Genomic DNA, 20,502 nt, shown 5'->3' on the forward strand with positions numbered 1-20,502 from the left:
CAGACTGGCACGCTAGCAGCACCACCCCAAGGACAACAAAGGTCCCGGTGCTCACTGTAAGCCAGTGATGAACACACTGACAATCTTATGGGATGGATGCCCTTCGAATGACCGTTTCACAATGAAGTATAAAGAAGGATGACTTTCCTTCCCTAAGTCACATTGGTTCAGGAGAGGTGAAGAGCCAGGAATGGAACTCAGTGGTAGGATGATAACATGCACAGTGAGACCCACATGCAACTGACAAGAGAGCTCATTTTAGTGCGGCTCACAGGGACACAGCATACGCCACTGAATCTTCCAGGGTAATTTCTTCATTATAAACTTCAAATTAAAGAAAAGCAAGGGTGAACAGGAATCCCAATGAACAAGGGAAAATATGAGAAAGACAAAAAATGTAATCCTCTAACAAAAGAAACAGTGTTGGAAAGGCCTCCCTTCTCTCAGAGTTCTGGCTCCCTGTCAGAGAGGCCTTCCTGGACCATTCTATCTCCAGCAGTCCCTACCTCTCCACTATCGCTCACTGTTTCTCTAAGAGGAGTTATTTCCTTCATAACATGTATCACTTCCCAACATATTTAAGTATATTTTTATTGCCTGTGTCCCAACTGGAATAATGTAAGCGCTAAGAGAACAGGACCCCACATCTATACTTAGAGCAGGAATTTAATCATTATTTGCTGAATTAATGAATTTGCATGAATTGATAGAGTCTCTCTCCCCTAAAAGTTTTAGTTAAAAACACTTCATACCAGTATTTTTTTTATTGATCGTATACAGGTAATTGTGGTTGAAAACAGTGCAAGACTTTTTTTTCAGGCTGCCCTGTGTAAAATCAGCAAGTAAATAACTAAAAGACATCTATCAAACTAGCAGCCTCAGAAGACAGCCCCTAAGCCAGGCAATACTACTTTGCTATTCTTCTTCTAGTCTTAGTCCTCAGCCAGGGGAATGAAACTACCAGATAATGAGAATCAGCAGAGCTGTTTATGGGTTTCGATTCTTGGTTTTCATTCTACCTATTACCACTTTAAAGTTTTCTCCATGGTTCAAAAAATTGGCTCCAGCAGTTAAAAAAAAAAAAAATCCCTCTTCGATTTCCACTGTCCCCACCCTCCCTCACTCCTAGGTCCTTCAGAAGTGCCACCTACCTGTGACCTTACCCAAGCTGGTTTTCAGGAAGTCAGGGTGCCTGAGCTCTTCAAGGCTTGCAGACTTCATGACAGAGTTGATCGATGATAAGGTGCTGATGAGCTGGGAGTTGAGGGAGCCAATCTGTGAGTGAGGTTCCCCAAAAGCTTCTGCCAGTTCACTGTAGTTCTCAGCCAGCAGCGCCTGCTGTTCCGCCAGCAGCTTCTGGACACGCTCGATGTAGTGATCCAAGCCTGTCTCCATTCCAGATGGTGCCTGGGGCTGGGGGCTCTCCACGAACTCTCCTACAGGCTCGTCCCCAACACCTACACTCCTCCGGCTGCCTGTCGGCCCCACTGTCAACTGGGGAGGACCACATGCTATGGTCCTCATTTTGAGGCCAACCAGATAGTTGTCGTTAATACTGATCTGCCCCACGCCTGACTCTTTGGTCTTCACAGCTGATGGCCTGTCAAACCCAGCGTTGCCAGAGAGCACCGTCCCCACTCCGATGGACCGCATCTTGGTGGAGCTGACATCCTTGACCCGGCCTTCTCCCACGGCTACTGTCCGCATCTCCACAGTGCGGGTGCTGGTCTGCTTGTCCACAGTGCTAAGGGAAGTGTTGGTACAGGATTCTGTGAGAGCGGCCACCTCAGTATTGGTGAACTGGCTCACCTGTTCTAGAACTGTGCTGGTGTGCTGGCTCACAGTCTGAGGCACTGCCATGACGGCAGCTTCCACCTGGCTGACAGCCTCTGTGTTCACGCTTCGGGAGGTGCACTCCTTTGGAGAGCAGACGGTCACATCAACAGAGCAATCTCCACAGCCGATGGAGCGCACCTCTTTGAGATTCAAGTTGGTCCTGAGAAGTGCCAGGTCACTCACGGACTCCTCCGTGTTGCTGCCCGTTTCACAGACACTGATGTCCATACCTACGCTCTTGTCACACATTTCCACCGACCGGCCAATACATCTGTCATGCATTTCCACCCTTTCCTTAACAATCCACCAATTCATGGGCAGCTCAGGCCCCACCTCTTTATTCTCACGATCGGGCTGGCAGGAGATGCCTACACTACTTGTCTGCACGCATGTCCCCACACATGTGTCAACCACATCCACGTGACTGCCAGCCATTTGGTCTCTGGTGGGTACTACCACCTCCACCATCTTGCTGAAAACAAGCGGCTGGGCCATCACGGCTTTATCAACTTTCTTCCTCGAGCCAGCAGCTTGCAGCTCTTGCTTGAGTTTAGTCATCTCCCGGTCATGGGTGGTTTCTTTAAGCTGTACTTCCAGGCGATAGATCTTATCCTTCAAGGCTTCTATGGTCTGCTGCTGCAGCTCAATTTCTTTGTCAGCTTCAGTAGTCACTCCAAGCATGGCTTCTGTCACACTGACCCCAGAATTCCTCGTCTCAGTGACCACGCCTACAGCAGCATCCTTACAGGGCCTGGCGCCCCTGCGGTACACGACAATGTCGTTCATGTCCTCATCGGTGCCCACAGCCACAGACCGGAACTCTTGAGGCTGACACTCCCCATTCTCCCTGAGCTCTGAGGAGGCCTCATAGCTGCTGTCCTGGATCTTCTGCTCCAGGGCCTGCATGTCTGCTGTGAGCTGCCGGAATTCCTTTATCCTCTGGGTGCTCTGCTCCACGCTCTCCATTTCTTCCTCCTCATAGTCAATGTATAATTCCCCACCACTTCTCCGGGTCCTGGACAGCTGTTCCAGCTGGGATGCATTCCCAGCACTGTAGGACCGCTTCCTCACACCACAGACATCGTTCTGGGATGCCGCTCTTTGGTTTTTCAGCTGTGAAGCCAGCTGTCTTTTCTCCTCTTGCAGGACAGAGATCTTTACCTGGAGCACAGGGATGGTTCGCACCTGCTCTTCTAGCTCCTTCAGGCGCTTCAGGGCAATGGCCATCTGCTCACGGATGTGCTGCAAGTGCATGGGGCTCACGTTGGTCACTGGAGTAGAGATCCCTGAGCTCAGGGGGCTGTGACGGATGGAGCTCCCCATGGAGGAGGTGGTGGCAGCAGGTGGGGCATAGCCACCATAATCCCCATTGCCTTGGTATCCATTCTGAAGTTGGGGCATGGTGGGATTGTAGTTTCCAGAACCCAGAAAGGAGGAAAGGGAGCTGGTGGAGCCCATGCCTCCAAAACTGGCCAGCCTGGGCCTTCGGAACTCACCAGGTGCCACCTGCATGGTGACTCTCTCCTGCTCGAGTCTTCTCCGGGTCTCCATCAGTGTCTTGGTGACATGAAGGTTGTGCTTTGGGAGTTGTGGTGATGGTGGTGGCAGCTGTCGGCTTTCTGGGATGGTAAGAAAAGTGGGAGAGGTCTCCAGAGGGGCAGGTGGCTTTGAGATTGGGGTTGATGTAACTTGGCTTCGGGCTAGGAGGAATCTGGGGCACTGCCTGTTGTCATCACTGTTGGAGGATGAGAGGGATTCAGTGGAAGTCCACACGCTGTGCTGGCCAGGTGCAGCCCTGGAGTCCGGGCATGGCCCAGATGGCTTCCGCTTCTTCTGGATGTTCACTTTCTTGATGGTGTTTCCTTTCTGTATGTCATCCACGTATTTGAGGAAATCTAAGTCTAGTTGGTAACCATAGGGGGTCTCCACAAAATAAGGATCTTTTTGTTCCCTGTCTTGTTCTCCATTCAGAGTATCATCTGCTTTTCCTAAGAGAAAGAGAGGGGAGATTATTATAATGTCATTAACACACACAATGATAAAAACTAGTATTTGTGTATGTTGTAGCACGGTAAGCAAAGATGATTTAAGAGTTTACAAATCTATGTTCTAATCCTGAATCTACAACTTAACAAATGGGTGTTAACAAACCTCTCAGGACTTCAGTTCACCTGAGTAAAAATGGAAATACAAGTATTTAAATCATAAGGCTGTTAAAAGAATGTAATGAGAAAATGATTTTTAAGAGCCAGGCACATAGTAAGTCCTTACCAAGTACTTGAGTTTTTTAAAGAATCACTGAAGACTTGGAAGCATTTTCAAGTAGATAATTTCATTTTCTGTCTACAGTCCCTTGAAGTATAGCAGTCACTAAGACGGCTATTTTATAAAGTGTACTCTGAGGCAGAGAAAGTGAGAAGTCTTAAAATAACAGAACACATCAGTGGAGAGCCAGGAAGCCTGGACATGAATTTACCCACCTACTGCTCTTTTGGAAACTACAGTCTTTCTAAACGGTGGCTGAGGTACCGCAGTGCCTGACCACCCCTACAAGATCACAATTTGCCTAGACACCTTCCTTGCAGAGAACGCTGGGGCACATGGGACACTGAGTGACTAACTCCAGCAGCAAGGGGGCAAGAACAGTTTGTGGATAGACTTCAACTCTATTTTGTGGTTTCCTATTTAAAAACAAAACAAACTCTATCCCAACAGAGGAGGAGAAGTTTTTTTTTTTTTTTTCCCCTCTTTGACTTCTTCTGGACAAAACATCCACTATTTCAAGAATACCTTGTTTTGTATTTGTGATGGATCCAAATAGATGCAAAGGGAGAATGAAATAAGGGCAAACTTATACTCCAAACACTGGATCATATGGCATTCGATAAACGCCACTTCTGGCTAAACCAAATGGTTAGAAAAGGAAATATGAAACTTGCAAGGCATAGATCTTGCTGCTGACCTGAGCTATGCATTTCAAACTGAAAACCAAAGTTGTTTTTGTTTACATTGTAGGATTAAGCAATGTGTTTTCCTAGAGTCATGATAACAAGATCTGCATCTGAGTGTTACGGGAAGGATCCCAAAGTAGTGACTTAAAATGCAAGCCATCAATACCCCTACCTCTAGTGTTAGTTGCTCAGTGCTGTCCGACTGTTTGTGACCCCATGGACTGTAGCCCACCAAGCTCCTTTGTCCATGGAATTCTCCAGGCCAGAATACTGGAGTGGGTTGCTACTCCCTTCTCCAGGGGATCTTCCTGACCCAGGGATCCAAGCCTGATGCCCTGCATCACAGGCAGCTTCTTTACCCTCTGAGCCAGGAGGGAAGCCCTATGGCTACTCCTATCCTGGGCATAAAAGCCCACCTACCTGCTGTCAAGGCCCAGGTACTTGCAGCAATTTGGATTGCTGGTATGTGCTTCCCACACTCAGCAGTGCCGAATGTGATACCCCACAGTGTGAATGCTCTGAACAAACCTTTTGCCTACATCTGCTCGCTTCCCTCTAAAATGCTGGAAAGAAAAGTACAAAAAAGAAAACTGCCAGAGACAGGAATAAAAAGTACCCTTCGTATCGTCATTTAAAACGCCATTAACTTGTTCTAGCTGTTAAAATTTCTGAATAAGATTTCAATTCTAAGGCACGAGGATAAGAATTCTGTTGGAAAGAGGTGCTAAGCAGCAAACATTTTCTGACCTAAGGAAGGGTACGCTGACAAGGAGCGCGGCGCCGGAAAACTTGTGCTCTAGCTTAGAGAACGTGTCTTCTTTCTTTCCTTTTTAACTCTACAAGGACAACATGCTCACTCAAAGTATGCAGCCAGACCTGTTTCCAGTGCTGTCTGAAACTCCATAAGCAAAGAAAAACTGCAGGCTTGGGACAGGTAGATTCTAAACTGGGCTGGCCCAAACCCTTGAGGCCAGCGCTCCCTGCTGCCGCCCAGCCGCGACGGGGGCTGAGCCCCGGGGGGGAGCCCCTGCCGCGCCCCCGCCCGCCGCTCGCACACCTACCGGGCGCCCGCTGCGCTCGCCGGCTGGCCTGCCGCTCTCCAGCTCGCGGGCCCAGGCCCTCCACCCTTCAGAGAAGGAGGGTGGACACCGGGAGACTAGGCGGCGGGCCGGGCTCACACGCCATAGGCCGGGGCCGCACCAATGAGCTCTCGGCGGCCCGGCGACCCCACCCCCGCACACTGAGCGGCTCTGTCCCGTGTTCGCAATGCAAGCAGGAAGCCCGGAGCTTTGGAGAACCTGTGTTCCTCTTGCCAGTTCTGCCAAGAGTCAAAATAAAGCCGGCAGTTTAAACGTCTCCACAGAGAGACTCTGTCTCTGTCGCACCGGTCCCTTCCTCGTGAAAGAGTGTGTGTTCTGCTGTGGCAACTAGCGGCCTCGGCTCTGGGCCACCTGAACAAGTCGGGGCACAAAGGGCCCCACTGTTCACGGCGGGGTCTCAGCACCGCCCCCGCGCGCACGGGTTCCCAGCGCCCGGCTCTGCACAGCAGAGTTATCCTTCAACAGTGATCTCCACTGAGCCTTTGCCACGACTGAACGTTTCTTTTGAAAACACTTTTTAAAAACCACCTCGCTTAAAAAAAAAAAAAACAACTATGCTGTACACACATATATAAGTACAGTAACTAGTATAATATTGTAAAGCAACAATACTTCAATATTAAAAAACAGGAAAAGGAATTTTAAAAAATGTTATCCACAAACCATTTAAAGAAAAAGTCACTCATATCTCACCACCTAGTGGCAATTTTTAGTATTTTGGTATAGCTCTTGTTTTTCTGTGTATGTCTTAACATAGCTAATTTTCCCACTTGAGTGTTTTCCTTAGGAAAGGTTAATTTTAGTTTATTACTCTTCAAAACTTTTAAAATGCATTAACGTCAAGGTTTAGAAAACAAAACATGTCACACTTTCCAGAGTAATTCAACCGACTTATCTTTAATTATTTCTGAAGTTCAGGAAAGCTACAGGTCACGCTGAATTATCCCCAGATGAACTTTGGACTTCTAAATCTGGGAACCAAGGGAGGTTAGAATTTAACCGTGCCGAGCTTGATTATTTCCTAATAGTGTTCGATTCAGATTCTCCTGAGGACTTGTAATCCAAATTTCATTCTCTAGCAACTAAAAAGGAAGATGTATTTCTCAAGGTGTCATTTTTCTAAACAGTTCTTCACAGTACAATTTATTCTACTCTTAAGTAAAGATACCTAGTGTCATGATTCTTTTATTTTCTGCTTTCCAATCTACCTTTACATACATTGACACAAACAGGTCAGTTACAGTGCCCTCATTTCCCAACTTTTTCAGGTGTTTGTCTTGTCTCTCTGTACTGGACTGAGAGCAACAAATTTAATTTTTAAAAGCTCCTTCCTTTCTCTCCCTTCCAACCACACATGAATTAACAAGATGCTATGAATAAAGATGTTTTATAATGTTTATTGAAGTAATAACTGAATATACAGTATAACTAAGATCTCTGAAAAACATTTAAATACTCTGTAGTCGGAAGTTGCTTGTTCTATATTAGTGTTAAGGACATTTCTTATATGATGCTGTTTCAGTATTTATCTTTAGGTTCTGGAATCATGGATGAATTTAATGTTTTTTTCATGGTTTAAAATTTTTTTTTACAGTATATAGGTATTCATCTTTTAAAAATATGATTACAAGTCACTGCTTTGAATATTGAAATAATACATTGGAATGTCTTGAAATAAACTCCAAGATAGCTCATATGGCAGAGGAATGTATGGGGCAGTCATAGCAAAGATAACTAAATGTTCCCCAGTATGTGCTACCTCACCCTTCCACATGAACTGGACTCCCTCTGTTTAATTGGGGAAATATAAACACAGTATTTCCCCAGCTTCTTTCGCTGCTAGTATGTCCATAAGCAGATATGTCATGCTACAATCCCCAGACGCCTTCCTTACGAGACACAGGACTAGTTCTTTGACATCTAAAAAGGAAGATGTATTTCTCTTTGTTTCTTCTTCTGTCCTGCTGTTTGGAACGCAGATGTAATGACTGGAACAGTAGCTGCTATTCTGGACTTGAGATCACACTGAGGGATGGAGGAACAAGGTGCTTGAAGGAACCTGTGTCTATAAGAGTTTTGTGGATCAGAGCACTATACTACTCCTGGAAAACTTACCTCCCTCTACACATTTATGTGAATTTATATTTAATTTGGTTTAGTTATTGTTTGCTTGGAGTTCCTGTTACTGAGAGCTAAACTGAACTCTAATGGATATAGGACTCTTTGACCAGTGTTGTCTTCTCCCCCTCACAAAAAGAAAAAAAAAAATAAGAAAGAAAATTAGGACCAGATTTTGAAAAGAAAAATGTTTAATAATAAACTGGCGAGATCTTACATTAAAACATTTTCATCACAAAAAAATTGATAAATTCAAGAATAATTAAGGAAGTGTAAAAACAATGTGAAAAAAAAAGGTCTCTAAATGGGTTATTAAGGAGACTGCTAACTGCCTAAAAAGCCCTTTTGGACTAACAGAGCTTATATGAAGCCAGAAACCACTGGCTGTTATCTGCAACTGGAATCCGGAAAGTAACAGCTTCCAGTTAAACAGTCTGGAATCAGAGGGGTGTCCCTGGTGTTTACAAGAATTTTCTGAATGTCTGGAAATCCAGAGGTAGAGACTGTTCCTGGCACCACCTCTACCTTCATTATATAGCATTTATTGAAAGCTTAATTAGGTGCAGAAAATGGTCCTATTCAGTGGAAAGAGTAGGAGGAAGGATTTATAAGAAATAAAAGGAGGTACAGTCTAGATGTGAGATAAATGCCAAACACCTGAAACATAACACTAAGTTAGATCAGTTACAAAAGTATATTATCAATAAGAACAATCTGATGATATATGAAAAAATGATCAATACTGGAGTTAACCAGGAGATGAGTTCTGAAGACAAGGTAAGTGATGACAGAGTAAAATAGAAAGCGGGGCTGGATGAGCCAGGGAAGAGCCTAGTAGTACAAGGAAAGAGGAGGCTAGAAGGGGGGTGACCTAGTACAGAAGGGGATACTGCGCTGGGTCCTGGAGCAGGGGAATCTCATCACTGAGAGATCGCACACCAGGCCATGTGCTAGGGACTGAAACGATCAACAAGGAGTGTCTTCACAGCTGTGTGTGGATTAGACCGAGGTAGGGAAAGAGATTAAATTCCAGGGGACCAGTTAAAATGTGATAGTACCCAAATGTGATGTGAGGACCAAATAAAAAAAATGACACATATATGTTTACCTTATATGTATAGTTAATGCTGCTGCTGCTGCTAAGTCGCTTCAGTCGTGTCCGACTCTGTGCGACCATAGACAGCAGCCCACCAGGCTCCCCCGTCCCTGGGATTCTCCAGGCAAGAACACTGGAGTGGGTTGGCATTTCCTTCTCTGATTCTCAAAAGACAATTTTAGTAACACCTCTCTCTCTCCCTCCCCCTTTCCTGCCCTTTCCTCTTATTACTATCTTCTAAGTACTGTTGTAGGAGCTGGGGGACACAGAGTGAACAAAGGAGACAGGGCCCCCATTCTCACAATGCTCACAGTCCAGTGTGGGGGCCAGGGGGAGGGTGCTCAGGGGAGTGTGTGGAAAAAGAAATAAAAGACAAGGCAGAAGCAAAGCGAAGAGGCAGAACCACCAAAATGTACATTTGTGTGTCAGCCTAAGTGGATGGGCTTATAATAGTGCTCTGTGTGGCTCTTCAGGGTTGACCTCCTTCCTAGACACGAAAAGTCAGAGGCCCTCTTCCATCTTCTATCCCCGAACCCAGTTTGTACACTTTGCAAACTGGGGAAACCGAACACCAAATGTGACAGCGCCGACTGGAGACAGCTTCCTAAGTCCAGACCAGATCCCCAAGTATTCAGAGAAAAGCTGAGAACAACAAACTGATGGTAATTCTACTCTTTATATATTCACCAGCTATAAAACTAGTGCTCTGTGACAGAGCTAGTGCACAGACTCAAGAACAATTCGAAATGTTCCTTGCAATTTTTCTGCATTAACAAAGTGAAATGGAGATATGGCTATTTCAAAAGTCATCGTTTAGATTCATGAAGTGTTATATGGTTTCAACTTTTCAAAGAAGCTAAACTTAATGTCCAAATAATATTTGGTTTGGGAAGACATAAAAAGTAACGCAGTGGCCAGGAGGTAGAAGGTCAGAAACTAGTCTGGGAGTACTAACCTGCTAGTGGTGTTTCTTAACCGGGGGTGATTTTGCCCCCCACCCCGGAGATATTTGGCAAACTCTAGAGACAATTTTGGTTGTCACAACTAGAAGAAGGGGTGCTGCCGGCATCTAGTGGGTAGAGGCCAGGATGCTGCTAACATCCTACGACACTCAGGACAGTCCTACCTTCCTCTACAAAGAATTATCTGGTCCAAAAGGTCAGTACAGCCCTCTGAATTTGTGGATACGAAACCTATAGATAGAGACTGTCGACTGTGCTATGTCATTTTATATAAGGGACTGGATCACCAGTGGTTTTGCTGTTGCTGAGGGTCCTGGAATCAATCTCCTGAGGATACTGAGGGCAGACTGTGGTGTTGAGGCTGACAGTGCCTGTACTAAAGACAGTGAGCAAAACATTCACATATAGCAACTGAAAATCTGACTATATAAGCTGTGTTCTTCAAGTCTTCCATTTTTCAGCAGGACCACAGCATCATGCATAAGTGACAGGGTAATAAAAATGCCAATTTTGAGCCAGAAACCAGTAAATACTTTTCTATACATCCTACCACAGTGAGCCATTCTTCACTCTGAGTAAAAAGCACTGGAGGTTTACGAAATAATATGTCCTGGTGGACTTTTAAATGGGCAAAACTTTGATATTATTACTCTATCTATTAATTAGGATACAAAGACTTCTTTGTCCTGGTTTCACCACTGCATACTCTAGGCCCAATTACTGACTAGTGGTGCCATGAGAAATAATTGCACCCATGTGCCAACACTCTTTTATGTTTTTCTTCGGCAGATATTCTACCTGACTATTGAAACTGAAGAACTCTGCTAATTCCTATTACTGTATTGTCCCCTCTCACATGAAGCATGAAGATTTTTGCTTAAAGAGCTGAGTCAGTCCCCAAGAAGCACATAATTAAACACAGATTCCCATACTTAAAAGCAGCAGAGTGCAAGCATCCTGCTGTTTAAAGCAGTCAAAAAGATTCAACATCAGCTGAGGCTGAGAGGCAGGGAAGAAAAGCAGTAGGATCAACTCTGAGATGAACTTGATGAGAGAGAAGTTCTCATGGAGTTAATTACTCAGAGTATGAAAGTAATTGAGTTAGCAAATCAACTCTCCCCGGCACGGAGCAGGGGACGGAGAAGACAGTGATGTGTAACAGGTCCTTCTAGACAGGTTTAACAGGAAAGTTCTGATGACACTGTTCGAATTAAGACTGAGACCCAAGGAGCTTCTCACACCAAAATCTACCGGAAACCCTATCTGTTAGAGAATACACAATGAAAAGCATAACAATGTAAGGGTTCCTTCTGTTTCTTTTCAAGAGTGTATGGCAAATGAGATTTTTCTTTTGCTCTTCCAATTACCAAAGAATTGTTTTTCTATCTGCTTTTTTCCCTTATCCATCCAATCATTCATTCAAATGATAAGCACCTATTAGAAGTCAGGGCTGGTTCTATAAAGCCTGAATTCCTGTTCTGTGAAGTTTATATTACCTACTTGATTTCACCTAGACTTCTTTTTGGGTTGCAGCTGCTTTAAACGGCTACCCAAACATGCATTGTTCAAATAAAATGACAACATGAAGGAAAGCAAAAGTGGCTGCCAGAAGTTCATGGGAAATAACAGCTCAACATAACTCAGTTTTACAGGCTTGGTTTGTTTATATGACTAAGTTATAATGTGCTGTTGTTTCTTATATCTGGAACTCTTCATTACTGCTTGTGGCTTCTTCCCCTAAATCTTCAGATCTCCTCTCACAGCTGTTCTTATCTCTGCGTTGGTAACCTGTCCCCACACACATTCCACTGTCTCCCGTCACTGCTCCTTTTCATCCTCGTCCCACATTCCAGGTCTACCTGTCCCCACACCCCAGAGACGGAATGTTGACCTAGGGAGGCTGCAACTGTCAGGCTGAAAGATGGGTTTATTCTTTCACTCAGTAAGTATTTATTAAGAACCTACGATGCAGCAAACACTGCTAGGAGTAAATCAACAGGGACAGAGAGCCTACCTGGATAGAACTTGTGAACTCTAGGAAACAAAGGATGCATAAAAAACTAACAACTGTGATAAGTGCTGTGAGACTAAAATCCAGGAGGCATGTGAGGACAGAGCAGGAACCCCCACCTGGGCTGGGAATAGAGAGTGTTCTGCCAGGGTGCTGTATTTGCGGGGTCCACTGGGCCAAGTGTGTGTGTGTTTGTGGGGGTTGGGGGATATTTGGCAGGGAGACCAAGATGGGAGAAATTCTAGGAGGAGAAAACAGCGTATATGAAACCTGCCACTTTTAGGAACTGAGAAGAGCTTTGCATGATAAGGAAAACATGAAGTGAGGCAGAGAGAGGACCAAGCCCCCGTCACCCAGGCCCCTGTGAGTCAGGTTTGTAGTTCTCAAGTGCGTCAGGGAGCTATTGAACACAGGAGCGAAGTGGTGAGATTTGTATCTTAGCAGGACTGCTCTGGCTAGATGCTGGAGTATGTATTAAAATTCTCTTCAGCAATCTTTATTAAGTTTCCACAGACTGTTCAAGTCCCTATGAATTTTTCTTGTGGTATCACAAATTCCTTTGCATTGTGTGAGTTTTAGTTACTGAACTAGGTAATAAGTGTTAGCCTTAGTGTTAAGACAACGAGAACTAAAAAGCTTGTCTGCATTTGGGGGCAGTCTGTGGCCCACATCTTCCCCCTAAGCTATTCAGGAGGAAACTGAGAAGGCCTGACGTATCTCAGCTCCTCTGGGCAGAGCTGCAGACAGGGATTGGGTTTTTGTGTTCATCCTCTGGGGCTCTATCCTTGACCTCATTCTGCTAATAAGAAAGAAAATATTTTCTTTAAACCAACGGATGACTCACTGTAGAGGAAAATGATGGGATTTCCTTTTCAGAAGGTGATTTAAGTACAATAAGTCTAATCTGGGAGGGACAGGGGTGCCATGAGTGATGGCAGGAAGAAGGAAGAGAGAACATTTTAGGGAAGGCAGGCCCTGATTGAGCTTGTTGAGAAGCAGAGCACAAACTTGCTCCACATTTGAAACTAGAATGGGCACAGCAGGGGCCGAAGATGTCTATGAAGCAAAGCTGGCTGACCCTGGCAGCCAGCAAGTGTCCTGGGTCCGCAAGTGTCCAGGTGGAGGAGAGAGGGACAGATGGGTGGCACGCTAGTGCTGACCTGAAGTGCTCCCAGCTTCAGCCCCTGATTCTCTGCCCACGCTGATCAGGGGCTGAGTTACCCAAGGGAAGGCTAAAGACAGAGAATGCGGTCTGGGAGAACGTAAGCAATACATCCTGAAAATTCAAGACTTCTACCCACCACAAGGTCTCTGACAAGCTGAATTAATTTCAGATCAGCTGGCCTCAAACCACTTGAGTGGTCTCTCTGCCTGCCTGACAAGGATCTTGCTGCAGGGGACCCCTATTGTTTGAACTCAGACAGCAGGTTCTACATACCCCTTATTTATCTCAGTTGTTAGCACACATCAGATTAGCTATTTAAAAAGAGTGTCAGGGGTCTAGTTAGCTCCCAAACTCATTTTTGGGTTCCACTGTCCAAACCTGGGATAGTTTGGGCATCAAAATAACAGGATTAGTGATAGTAGCAGATGACAGTCCACTGAATAATTCAGGTATCTATGAGTCCATAATGCTATAAGAAATATATAACAGAGTTCCAACTTATAGTTCAATAAATAAAGAGTTATAAAAACAGTAAATCACCATTTAGCCACCATTGTAACAGTAGGTGACTCAAGCAGGAATCATCAACGGATGCTGAATCGAGTGTGTAGAGACTTCTTACTGAAGAACAGGAATTTTGGCCTCAGGATGCCTCACACAAAACAGCTTTCAGTCACTAGGGAGAAAATGGTGATACTGTGCAGCAGAAAGCTGATCAAGAACCACGTGGACTAGGTGATAAAGGCTACAATCACAAGTCCCTGAGGCCCTGCTCTGAGAAAGCACAGGATCAGTCCTCCTGGGTTTCTGCTTGGAAGGTATGGCCTGAATCTGGACATGTCAACAGATTTACCTGAAAGACATCCCACAAAAGGACAGGTCTCTCTCTATCCTTCTTTAGGCCATGCCACACAGCTTGCAGGATCTTAGTTCCCCAACTGGGGACTGAAATCAGGACTCTGGTAGTGGAAGCACATAGTCCTAACCACTGAACTGCCAGGCAATTCCCAGGTCTCTCCTTTTAAAACTGTCAAGGTCATCAAAGAAAGGCTAAGAGCTATTTCGGATTGAAGGAGATTAAAGAGATGTGACAAGAGCGTGTTTTTATATATATACCCACACACACAAGTACATGTATACACACAGAAAGAGACGAGCAAATGTGGCAAGATAGTAACCACTGGAGAATCTGAATGTAGGTGAAGGAGGCAAGAGAGTTCTTTAGTGAATTTTCTGAGTTGAAATTATTTGAAAATAAATGACATAAATGTAGAGGATGATAACCTTCCTCTACTTGTGCCTCCAGTGTCGCTGGGGCACGCGAGAGCAGTCAGCCAGTCACTGGGGAGCACAGCCAACACTCTGCTGCTGCTCATATGCAAATAGAGCAGTCTGCTTTTTATCAAGACTAATGTCTCCACGCTCCTATATTACATATTCTTTGAGGAATTTTACATTTGTTTGAGGTATCCCTGGAAACTTGCAGAGACTTCTCAAATATTAATCTTGCAGATTGGTTGCCAGGAGCCCCATTACAGAAAATAAAGTTTCGAAGTTCATTTCTGTCGCATTAAAAGTCTTCAACAATTTGGCCTAATCTAGCACTTCCCAGTCCCCAACCCCTCTTCCTCCCAGAACCTCAACATATCAAGGCACTTTCAAGCCTCTCTGCCTTCGTCCACTCTGTTCCCTCTTCCGAGCATGCCCTTCCCCAGCCTCTTTCACTGATCACAACTGGGGCCCAACCCCAAATTTCCCATCATTTGTAGTCTTCTCTTATTCCTAATTGCTCTGTCCTGGGAAGAAATGGTCACCTTCTCCCCTCCATCCTCCTGGAACACTTTGTTAACACACTGACCTGTGCTAGGAGGACCAGGCGCGTGTCTGTCTTACCCCACCAGATTGCAGGTGTGCTGAGGGACAGAAACCAATTAATACTTATTTTTCTATCCCTCAAGGCCTAGCACAGTGCTTGGCACATAGCATGCTCAGTATTTGTTGAAATGAAAAGCCTCATGACTAGGCAGGTACCATTTAGTTAAGTCTGAGAGGAAGAGCTGTAGTGATTAAAATCAGATACTCTGGGATCAGAGTGCCTGGGTTTGAATCATGGTGCTGCCACTTTCTGTTGGCAAGTTAGATTCTACTCCAACTGTATAACTGGGAAAATAATAGACCTGCTTCACAGTGTTATTGTGGAGCACTCAGAGCTAGGTCTGTGGTCTGCTATTATTATTTACTATTACTGGATCACCTTCCATTGTTTGGTGAAGCATACACTCCTGGCATACTAGTCCAGAACTCTTTTCTTCCACCCTGCTTTTTTTCTCCCTGCCCATGGAGCTAGGGTTTGAGGTGTCTGTGATATTTTTCAAAATCAAATAAATGAGTCTGCGAAAATCTTGAGGTCTACCTGGTTTCTTCTGGCTGAAGGAGATGCTGGCTGGGCCCTGCAGTGGAGGTGTATGTGTCTGTGTGTGCACACTAGGGCTCAGGGTGAGTGGAGTGTGGATGCTGGTTAGGTATAGAGACAGCCCTACTCCAGTATCAATTATACATAGGGAGGAGGTAATATAAAACAAAAGCAAAAGCAGACAGACTTCTCCAACCTTTAGAAATACATTATAACCAAGAGGAAATATTTTCTTCTTACAATATCAAACCACTTAACCCTAAAGAAAATCAATCCTGAATATTCATTGGAAGGACTGATGCTGAAGCTCCAATACTTTGGCCACCTGATGAGAAGAGCTGACTCACTGGAAAAGACCCTGGTGCTGGGAAAGAATGAAAGCAGGAGGAGAAGGGGACAGCAGAGGATAAGATGGTTGGATGGCATCGCTGACTCAATGAACATGGGTTGGAGCAAGCTCAGGGAGATGGTGAAGGACAGGGAAGCCTAGCGTGCTGCAGTCCATGGGGTGGCAAAGAGCTGGACACAACTGAACAACAACAACAGCACAAAAAGAGGACAAAGGTAAGCACTGATCTTTATGAACTACCCTATTCTATCTCTAATTAGGTCGTAAGAGCAGAACATTTTTTAACACACTATGCACAGATGTGCACTGCAGAACCACTGAGTGCACTTCCGTGCAGTTGTCCAGATTGGGGGGATGGTGTAGTTTTTTCATAAAACAAGTACAGGAGCTATAAATACTTCTGAGTTCACAGACCAGCAATGGGCAGCAAGGGTCTGGAATCATACATGCAGCAACAAGGTCTGTATGTATAAAATGAGAATGCTGGTGGAACTCAATGATTTCCAAAGGTTGCTTCCAGACCACGACCCTCTCACTATACTTCACACAAAGTTCCATAACGTCACCTGCTAAGTGATCAAGTGAAGAAAGGAATTAATTGAAGCAGCTGTCAGGCCAGATGAACTCAGGCAGACGGAGCCAGGGGCCTTGCTCTCTGCCCCCTCCACTTGCCGCACTTTCCAGCTGCATGGTAACAGCTAACACAACCTAACAATCCCCAAAGGCAGCTTCCTTTTGCTGTGTCATCAGTCTCACCCTGGGTAGCTCTTAGGAGTCTCGAAGCCAGGCTGCAGGTGAGCAGTGAGAGGAAAGAAAATGGAAAGGGTCACAGTTCCTGAGAATGGAGGACACTAGCAAGGAGGTGTGTGACATCACAGAGGCTGTGAGGGTCACACAGTGGCCCTCTTCTCCAGTGCTCAGTGCCAACCAGAAGATGCAGCAACTCTACCCCTAACCTGTCTCCTGATAGTTGAGAGGCCTGGGCTCTTTAGGGCTTGTTCTCACAGCCTCAGCAGTGCTGTCTTCTAATGTCTACCGTCTGATTTGAAGACTTAACTGCTGAACTGGAGCCTAAATTTATCGTGCATGCACAGAAGGGAACTAGCTTGGGGACTAAATGCTGTTTTCCAAACTTTCTTCAAAAATAACACACTTCTCTAAGCGTACATAGGAAATGTGCCAGTTCAGAGGGTAATTCTGTGAAAATCAGAGAACCAGCACTAGGTTCCCAAAGCTAGGGAACTTTGGGACAGAAAGGCTTTTCTAACAAAACATTATGCCTTTTGGCGAGGTGGGAGAGGCTAAAGTAATTGTATGAATCCCAGCCCTTATTTTGTTTTACCATGTTTACGTAAGAAAAAGAAACCAACTTCAAGGCAAACTGAGCAGCTCATTAGAAAAACAGCTGAAAACAAATGACCAAAAATGGAGTTACCAACAAGAAAGGAAACTCTGGGAGTTAAGCAAGCCAAGAACTCAAACCTTAGCATATATATACATGCAACCTCTCATTCCCATGACAATGACATCTTTATGTTAGAGCCATGGCTAAAGTTGAAACTGTCACTGAACCAAAAATCCAGGACTGAGTTATTCTTTCCAGTCTGTAAGAAAAGCAAATATTTTTCATAACATACAGAGCTTGAGTTTATATTTCACCAACCCCCACCCACACGTCACACTCTCCTCTGTTTTTCTTTTTTTGGGGTTTTCTTACTTACCCACCCAGAAACAAAATAACTGTGATTTTCAGCCAGCAGGAAGCCAAGTCTCGGGCCCACTTCCCTCAGCGTTATAGGGCCTGCACACGTTAGCAGGCAAAGAGCCCAGGAGCTGCTGCAGAGCATTTATTTATACCCATTTGGAATTTCCTGACTAACTAACAGCCTGCTGGCCACGGGGTTTAATTCCAGGACTCTCGGCGTCAGTGAGACAGCAAAAACTACCGACGAACAGAACCGCTACAAGGATCTCAGCAACACAGAGGTGAAGACAGGTCTCTCCCAGGCTCCTTCCAGTTTTTCAAACAAACTATGCTTGTGTTCCTCAGACACATGAAATGCTGCCCCAGAAATGCAGCTGTAATATCTGCTAACTCTTGAAGACCACAGAGAGAAAGGCAGCAAATGTTTCCTCATTCTTCCTGCTGACTTGGTCCCTCCTCCTCTAAACCGTCCAGGGCTGAGAAAAGCTCCCAGTCATAACCTGAGCCAGGGCGCAGGGCTGGTCTTTGAAGGAAATGATTCAGCGCTATGCCGAACCCAGGATCAGCTGGAGGCGAGTGATTCCTTTTCTTGGTTCATTCTTATTTAATGCAACATGCAATTTGAAGGCTAAAAACACTCCCATTTGTAAACCACAGACCCAAACCTTTTTTTTTTTTTTTTCCTTCATAGTTCCTTAAAAATTTTATCCCAACTGGATCATATGACTTTCAAAGACATAGAATTAGTTCCCAAACAAGTGCATTCTGTTTTAGGGGAATAATGTTTTTAAGTGATGTTTTGTTTCTGTTTTAAAAATCTAGTAAGAATCATCTGTCCCTCTAATGGTTTAAATTCATCACCTAAAAAAAGAGAGGGAAAAAGTCCTTTTAAATCTGTTCTTCACCTGTGTGCCTAAGTCCACTGGGTAAATGTGACTGATCCTAGTGGAATAAGATTGACTGAACTCTATCTACAGGGCAAACAAGCAAAGCCAGTTCTAAACAGTAAAATGGAGATTAACAAAGATTAAGGATGACTCTAAAGGGCCCGTTTTAAAAAATTCAGAACAGAGGACAGCTATGAGGAGAGAGGCAGTTTTATAAGAATCCCTGGATCTGCTGTGTCTAACTGGCTCACCTTAGTGCTGGCACACAGCTTACAGCACTCACTTAACGCCTTGCTCCAGCCTCTGCCCCACCTGGTCCTGAGTGCTTTAAAAGTGACACTTTTTAAAGCAGACATTTTCCTATGTGAGACTACAAAGATCAAACTTTTTAAGATGATGTGGGACTCATCTGGGCTTGTTTTATACCAAATAAACTGATTCAAAGAGAAATAACAAACTAATAAAGAACAAAGTTTCAAGTGCCAGATACTTTGAAATAAAGGATCAAAAAAATTCCAAATTATTTTATCCAACGACACCTACATTTAGTTAATTTCCCCCTTGTTTCTGGACTTTATAATTTATTGAGGTATTAGCATACCATAAAATTCACCCATTTTAAGGGTACAGTTTTTGATGAGTTTTAGTAAATGTATACAGTTATTTACCCATCCCCACAATTCAGTTTCAGAAAACATTCATCATCCTAAAATTTCCTTAGGCTTGTTTTGTCATTTAGAAGAGAAATTTTCTCCTCTGTGCTTCTGAGAAAATTTTGTTATTATTTAGTTACATTATTATATTCCAAACTATGTATTTATATCAAAAGACTTGTTCTTAAGAATTAAACTGAGGAAGACAAAAGCATCTGAATGCAGTATTCCTTTCCTGGAAGGAAAAAAATTCAGCTAAATTTTTATTTTGTAAATATTGTGTTCTGGTAAGAACAGAGCTCATTCTAGAAAGCAGCTGAATATAATTATTTTGTCTGTGTGCTTCAATGTCTAGTCCTTTATCAAGGACAATTTGGGTGGTGGCTCAGATGGTAAAGCGTCTGCCCACAATGTGGCAGACCCGGGTTCGACCCCTGGGTCAGGAAGATCCCCTGGAGAAGGAAATGGCAACCTAGTCCAGTACTCTTGCCTAGAAAATTCCATGGATGGAGGAGCCTGGTGGGCTATATAGTCCATGGAGTCGCAAGAGTCAGAGATGACTGAGCAACTTCGCTTTCATTTTATTAAGGATGACACAGGTTGGGATGGGAGAACTAAAAATAGGAGCTCCTTCTTCTAAAAAGTGTCAGTCACAAAGGTTCCACTGTCAGGAGAAAGACACACCTGTCTGTCTCTACTCTCCCTTAATTTATATACAAAAGAAGCCACCGAATATGATCTGGGAAGATGAAGAGGTACTCAGGGCTTTTCCTCTGATAGGTGGGCAGTAGCCAGCAAAAGTGACTCCCTGTGAGAAGGGAAATGGGCTGCAGACAAAGTTCCCAATGGTCCTTCTCCCCGGATGGTGGTGCAGGGTAGTAGCCAAGCATATCTGTACCCATAGTACTTCTGATGCTTATGTAATAGGCTAACTGCATCAAGACTCCTCCCCAGAGAGCCTGACCCCTAGTCTAGAGATAAAACCAAAACTAGATGAATTACTGAGTAACACTGGATTACATTTTGGACAACTTAAGGTGCGTATTTCCTGACACAGCCTGAATTCATCTTCCTCCCCTAGTGTGTTCCTTTTCTCCTTGTTACCAACTTCTTAACACCCTTCCAGCCTCAAAGACAAAGCACAAATGCATGTGAATCTTCAGTTTCATAAAGCCCTCCTTACACCCATCCTTCCTCACTGTCCACTGTGCACAATCATTTTGGACAGCACTGTTCCGAGGGCTTGGTACATGTAT

The 20,502-nt window shown here is 44.5% G+C and overlaps 1 protein-coding gene across 4 annotated transcripts in view; it reads right to left on the reverse strand.

The window, feature by feature from the left end:
• Positions 1-20,502, reverse strand: part of KANK1 (KN motif and ankyrin repeat domains 1) — a 211,390-nt gene that overhangs the window by 25,884 nt on the left and 165,004 nt on the right. For 3 of the 4 annotated variants that reach the window (XM_018052043.1, XM_018052042.1, XM_013965960.2), the window contains one exon: positions 1,152-3,824. In XM_018052043.1, the coding sequence (XP_017907532.1) occupies positions 1,152-3,824 (2,673 nt within the window). Of the gene's footprint in view, positions 1-1,151; positions 3,825-5,848; positions 5,939-20,502 lie in introns of those variants that run through there. The other variant, XM_018052044.1, reaches the window with a different exon arrangement.

The sequence above is a fragment of the Capra hircus genome, chromosome 8 (assembly GCF_001704415.2).
Source record: "Capra hircus breed San Clemente chromosome 8, ASM170441v1, whole genome shotgun sequence".
NCBI lineage: Eukaryota > Metazoa > Chordata > Mammalia > Artiodactyla > Bovidae > Capra > Capra hircus.